Source organism: Hypoxylon fragiforme, assembly GCF_022984875.1.
Source record: "Hypoxylon fragiforme strain CBS 206.31 chromosome Unknown GGS25scaffold_7, whole genome shotgun sequence".
Lineage (NCBI taxonomy): Eukaryota > Fungi > Ascomycota > Sordariomycetes > Xylariales > Hypoxylaceae > Hypoxylon > Hypoxylon fragiforme.
Window position 1 is genome coordinate 1,071,739 of NW_026054762.1, and position 7,004 is coordinate 1,078,742.

Here is a 7,004-nt window from a genome sequence, read left to right on the forward strand (position 1 = left end):
GGCTTTTTAAACGTTGCACCTAAATGAAAAAGGTCTTTAGGGTTAGATATTGTAATTATTTCTATTGGTAACTTATTTTGAAACGATTTGGTCCGGTTGTTGTGGCGTGGTTGCTGGCGAGCATGATGGCATTTTGACAATTTCAATTGAAATGGCTTGGAGTGCCATTCCGATTAGCGTTCTACAGTTTATGCTTAGACTAGAAATTAAAAAACATCATTTTTTTGGCCCCACATGTACATGAGCACGGGCCAGAAAATGATGTGCCTGTGGCACAGGCGGGCGCAGCCCGATTGTTTTTTGATTTCTAGTCTGAGCTCGCTGAGATAAATTTTAGCACAGATGTCTTATTGGGCTACCATAACATCCCTATGTTTGCTTACTTCCAACAAAGACGCAAATCAATTTGATTCAGAAAAACAATTATTATTGTTCCAGCCCCTTCTATCCCATTGTTCCAGTGATCAAAATAGAGCGGCTTGGAACAACTCTCTCTGGCCAGGAACTCGTTCATTGTGGTAGGAGTTTCACGAAGCGTAGAAATCTATGAAAAGGCAGTTAAGAAGATGATATCAACCTCTGTTAAAGCCTGCTTCTGGGACTCAAAGACCACGCGCGCCCTCTCTACACGAGGTGATAAGATAGACTTACAATACGCATTGGTTTGTATCAGATATCGAAGCAAGTATTCAGTTAGAATACCCACTCGAGTTCGTTGAAACTTGATAATAGACAAAAATGGCAGCAGGGAATCCTCCGCCTTCACGGCCGCCGACACCTCCGGTGATTGACACTCGGACTGTGATGCCGAGCCCAGTTCATAACTCGCCGATTTCCCCCTTTCCATCATACAACCCCCCATACTCGACCGACAATGGACAGGGCACTCTCGCCGGCTTCTCCGTTGCCGATCCTGGCTTTGACCCCGCGAACAAGGGTTCCATTGGCGCGCACTACGTGGGAACCGGAGGGACAGGGATCCACGACGACCCGCACGGGATCGAAGAAGACATCGAGAGCGAGATCGCCAAAGCCATCGCCGATTTCGAGGCAGCGAAGGGGTCCGCGGCGTCGGACGAGGAACGGGACCGCATCACGACCACGATACGGAGCCTGCGGGAGAGCGGATGGCTGGAGGGCGCGAAGACGCAGCTCGAAGGAAAGGACAGCGTTCCCATTGCCTGGTTCAACCGCGTCGTGGCGGAGAACGAGCGGTACATCACGCACATAGCGCAGAAGATGGAGGCGCAGGCGGGGGAGAGGGCAGACTGGGTCAAGCAGCTGGACGTCGCCACGGCGAACGACGAGGAGCGGAACAGGCAGATGACGCACCTCGAGGACCAGGTGTCGCAGATTCAAGTGAACAACGATATTCTCCAGGCGGAGCTTGATCTCTTGCGCACCGAGAAAGCCCAGCTTGAAGACGACAAGAAGGAGCTGCAAACCCACCTCGACGATTGCACGTCCCACAGGACAAGACTGGATTCCGAGATCTCGGTTGCCCATCAGCAGCGCAGGGACCTACAGGACCGGTTCGATGATCTGACCCAGCAGCTCAAAGACTCGCGAGGTAGGGAGACGGCGCTGAAGGACCAGCAACGAACGCAGGACCAAGCCGTCAGCGATCTCCAAAAGCAGGTCGACGACCTCAACAAGAAGCTAGCCGACCACAACGCCCAACTTCAGGGCACCGTCTCCAGTTCCAGAACTCCAGCAGCTGGTGGTGGTGGTACTAAGCCCAAGCCCAGCCCCAAGTCGAGCCCCGAGCGGAAGCCCAGGAAGCCCAAGGCCTTCGACATCAAGAAGCTCATGCAGGAGATCCGAGACGCCAAGGCCGCGAACCGCGACGTCGCGGACTGGCTCGACGCCGTGTTCGCGCGGTACATGGGCGACGTCGCCGACGCCAACCACCTGCGGGACTTCTGGGCGGCGGTCGAGGCGATGCGTAGGGACTGCGGGGGCCTGCAGGCGAAGATCGTCTCCCTATACCACAAGCTCGGGTTCCCCGACGACCCGGCGCGCCCGCTCACGGGGGAGCAGGCGCTGGACGAGATGATCGCGCACGTGGACAAGCAGCCCGGGGACGACCTGAGACTGCAGGTGTACGCGCTGAAGCTGGCGGGGGACACGCAGACGGAGCGGATGCGGACGCGGACGGAGCTGGTGCGGGTGAACACGCTGGAGATGCAGCTGGACCTGGCGAAGACGACGGACACGCTGGAGCGGGAGACGCGCATGCGCTACGGCGTTCACAACGACGCCGAAGTCGACCGCCGCGTCGACGCGCGCACCCAGATGTTCCGCGACCAGCGCCGCGCCATTCTGGATCGTGTCTTCGGGGCCAGTCACGAGCTGCACCGGATCGCGCAGCGGACCACGACGACGCCGCAGAGCAGAGCGGACATCGAGGCGGTCAGGACGAAGTATTTGAATGCGATGTCGCTGCCGATGCCGAAACCTTGAGGGGGGAGGCGAGGCTTGGGAAGTTCGGGTGGGATGCAATGACTTAACTAGGTTGGGACTTGGAGGTTATGCAAAGTAAACCAACTAAACATAGGTATGTAGTTACGTATAGTATAGATAGATGTAGTCTGGAATTTTGGGTAGTGCTATCATTTCAGTGGTGTTAGGGGAAAGGGGGAAAAAAAGGGGGGGGGGGGGGGGGGGGGAGGTTGTTTGGATGTTTCTCCTATCCATGGATGCATTGTTTGATACTGATAAAAAAGAGTTAATGTTGCAATTTAATCATCGCTACCTCAGTACATTCTTCTTTTCGTGTGATATTTAACTTCAGAACTTTTGCTATCTACACAAACGTCAACGTGAACTTCACATGGTAGGTACCTGGCCTATGCAAACCGTGCATTCATAAGCGATTGGAGCAACAGTGCAAGAATCATGGACTGATGCTATGATCACGAGTAAAGGCCTAGGAACGGACTTACTATTATTGACAGGAGGTGATTTTCTTAGTAGTTTATGCCTAGGGCGCAACAACCCGACCCCGAGTCTTGTTTTGACAACTTTATACTACTTCCACCAAGTTCTCTGCCTCTTAGGTAAGTACCTAGTCAGCAAAGCTCTAATCTTCTTATCTTTTGAAAGGAGAAAGAAACGTCTTGTATCGGTTGTGAACTCAATTCTTTGAGCTAAATGATCCATTCAAGAAACTCGCATGAAAGTAGAGCGACCACTATTTCATTATCCTGGTACCCAGCAGTATCTAGGTTAACGTTCAAAAAGGGCTCTCGGATATGCTTCAAATAAAAAAAGTTTAGTTGACACTTACCTAGGCAGGTAGGTAGAGTAGATTCGTGCCCAGGTGTATGATAAGTTTTGCCAACTTACATAGTAGGCTAGAGCTAGACACACCCCTTTCGCGTATATCTCCGATCTCATATTATAACTTTCCTATATACTAAGCAAGCGCCTATATGAAATAACTGTGATGGCACCGCCGCCTCAAAACAGGTTTTCTTTTCTGTTTTTCTGTGAGCTGGACGTCGGATGGAGCTTATTTTCTCAGCTGTATGAATATTATCGTGGAGGATGGGCTCTTTTTGAGATACTTAGGTTAGCGATGTTGCAGTGGGATGAATGCGTCAGCAAGGAGCTCAAAACGAAATTGTGTAGTTAATTGATTCACGTTTGAGTCCGTCGGCTAGGTGTCATCCTCAGGGCTGGCCAGAGAGCACCCCTGGGGCGATCATCAGGGGAACCGAATCCATGACTTCGATATGAGCCAATACAGCAATGCGAGTTCTAGTTAGAGCCTTTTCTTCTCCAGCTACTTGTCATAAAGCTATCAGAACTTGGCAATGCTTTCGGAGTCACCGTATTGAATGAAGCTTAGGGGCTGCTTGCGGTAGTAAGCATGGACATGTCTCTAGGCTGCAGTGAGAGTTTCTTTTTTGGTAGAGGTGATCTCGCTTCGAATAAGTACATCAATGTCGCATGGATGAGACGCCGTCACGCCGGTAACTTGGCAAATCAGGGCAACCGGGACGACGGGAAGCCAAGTAACTGTCATTACATGCCGATGAGCTTAATTTCTGTCTATACCTACCTACGTATCAGCGAGCATTGTTGCAACCGTTGCAAACCGAAAGACGTTGAAAAGGGACCTCTTTGGGATTAAGCGTCGTTGATCCGGAGAGATAAGCATTAACAAACGGCTTGGCTTCCCCAGATTTTCATTTAGCAGAATATAGAGCGCCGATCTGTGTGACGCTCGGATGTGACCTACCGGCTGTTGAAGAAAATTACCTAACATAATTTATTAATTAAGTAATTCATTGGAGTATGTTAGCTGTGTTTCTCCAACGGGAATGCAGTAACCTAACCTAGTGGTGTTAAACACCTAACCTATTGGAGAGTGATCGAATGGACCGAATACTTTTTGACTTGAGAACAAGCTTTGTCTTAGTATCCTGCCTCGATGTAACCCAACCCAATGGCGTAGTCAGGGGTAGGCAAAGATACCCAGCATGTTAGAACTAAACTTTTATCAACTGTTAGCATCTCAAGCTTCGATGAAGGATTGGGCTTGCGGTCTATGTAGATCTAGGACAAGGTAATATAGGGCTCAAGGGGTATGGGAGTTGCAGATGCGATTACTAGGATACAGCTACCTCGGGTTCTATAAATTCAGATTCCTAAGATCATAAGTTCTAGGCAGCTAATCGACGATGAATGCGACCTACCTATGCATGAGTCGAAGTCTAAGGTAAGCCAACTCGCCTTTTGGCGAAAGAGGAAGGGTGGGAAGGGCAGGATGACCGTTAGGTATGTTAGCACACCACGTTTTGCTTATTTAAGCATTATATCGTTCGTTATATCGAAGCACATGGCATTTTGGTGTTAAAATCACGAGATGCTGTAATAACCCATAACCCATCCTTCCTATTTCGATCCTATTCTTATTCCTACATACATAGGACCGCTGTTGTATGATAACTGGTTGTCAGTATTTGTGTTTTTTTGGTCAACTGCCTAAAAGAGACACTCGGTGGCTTGTTATCAGATCCATAGTGGGGACGGGCAAGATGCCATATACAGGGTTGATGAACGAAGACTACCTGCCTAGAGGCTGACTCTCCTGGAATTGCAAGGCTGGAAGGTGAGCTTCCGTTCCACGATTTTCTCGTTCAACTGAAAGCCTACCTCATCAACTTAGTGTTTCTCTAGGAAGTACTGGAGCCCCTAGCAACGGCCAAGACAAGGTCTTACCTATCTACCCTGTTTTCGGGGTATCTCAGCTGCGGCGGGAAGGCTGAGACGCGCTCTCTTCAGATGTGGGCGAAGCGAATAAAAAAAAATCATGTATGTGCTGACAAGTCGCTGACATAGCTGAACTTGGCCTGCTATAAACGATAATAATATCGAATGATCTAGACAAGACAAGGCCTTCGGAGGTTTAGGTAAAAGGGCTGAAGCTGACCTATAATCGGTGCATCACAACTCCTACAGTGATGTGCATAGAACCCGACAGGAATGAGGATGACACGTGGAGAATGCCAAGGCCTGCGGCCCCTGCGACTTTACAAATACTGAAGGTATAGGTATCACGGACTATACTTGCCTCCAGCGGAGCGCGAATACTCAAATCCCACGACTCTGCATTCAAATCATGGCATGATAGAGCAAAACAGACGAGCGCTTGATCCTGCCGTTCCGAGTATGGACCCGATAGCAAAGCATCCATGGTTCGAGATGGCTTCGTAACATCGTAAATCGCCTTGCAGATATTCTCGTCTAAACTGAGCAATCATGAAGCCGTTTGCCAGTTTTGACGTTGGTCAACAAGGAATGATTAAAGGGATTCTTGTTCTTCATATCGTAAGAATCGAATGCGAGAGCAGCATACGACCACGCAAAACGACTAGAGTAACTATCGTCAGTCTCACCGATGCCTTGGCACCCGAATCGCAAGCTGCAATCACCCACCCACGGGAATCAAATGAGATATCGGGTATTGAACAGCAAGATCTCAGATAATTCTCCTATGTTGAACTCTGAGATACAAAGATGTCAATATTTAATATTTGTACGGCAATTCCCCACCAAGACGAGGTGGAGGTGATTTCATGGACCCAATCGGGATAGCAAATTGTTGACGGTCGTGCATCGTCCGGAAGGCTGACCAGGGTTTAAAAGAACCGGCCGTTTTATCCAGATTGTTAACCTCTAACAGAACTTCAAAGCTTCCGACCGTGAGTAGCATGGCTGGTTTGGGACGACGGACAAGGTTCTCGTTTGGGGTTGCAAGGGAGAAAATAAGAAAATGAAAAGAAAACCAGAAAAAGAGAAAAAAGATGTAGGAAGAAGAAGAACTTGAAGCGAGCATTGAGATTACCTCGACAAGTTGCTACTAATCGCGATAGATGCATATCTCGTACTTCCTACTTAACGATATTTACCAAAAGGGGAAGTCCTTCGTAGATTAATTATTGCGGACCAATTGAATCTACCCTAGGTAGTTTACTAACCTATTAAACCCTTGATAACATCGAATCGGATAACGTAATCCAAGTACTAGGTAGGTACCTAACCTAGTAGTTTAATAGGTACCGGGTACTACCTAACCTTCAAGGTTGTCTGGCTGTTAATGAGACCCCCCCCCCCCCCCCCTTCCTCTCTCTCAAACAGTGTAATTGAAACATTCAGAACGTCACTACTCTTCTTTTCTCTATCTCACCTATACACGTATATGCTTCTTTATCTCACATATACACGTATATACGCATCACCTACCTAGCGTTTACTTAACTACCGCAATTGTTCCGTTTTCTTTACATCTATAGGGCCTAGGCTACTCTACAGCTCCGCCGACTCGGATTTACCTATCATCCATGCACGTAGCCTCCAATTGCATCACACCATATACCACTACCCTTGGCCTTGAAGCTTTAGGAGTTACATCGACCAAAAATGTCGTCCATCTTCCTAATCCTCCTTAGCGGCTCGTACATACATACCACCTACCTACCTACAATGGTAAACTT

The 7,004-nt window shown here is 48.8% G+C and overlaps 1 protein-coding gene across 1 annotated transcript; it reads left to right on the forward strand.

The window, feature by feature from the left end:
- The first annotated feature begins 348 nt into the window (after window positions 1–348).
- On the forward strand, window positions 349–2,641 carry GGS25DRAFT_498593 (uncharacterized protein). The gene has a single exon (XM_049261717.1). The coding sequence runs from the start codon at window positions 739–741 to the stop codon at window positions 2,461–2,463; it is 1,725 nt and encodes a 574-aa protein (XP_049114576.1). The 5' UTR covers window positions 349–738; the 3' UTR covers window positions 2,464–2,641.
- Window positions 2,642–7,004: the final 4,363 nt, after the last annotated feature.

What these genes read in the sequence shown, in the direction of transcription:
- GGS25DRAFT_498593 (XM_049261717.1), top strand. Translation starts at nt 739, where the DNA reads ATGGCAGCAGGGAATCCTCCGCCTTCACGGCCGCCGACACCTCCGGTG.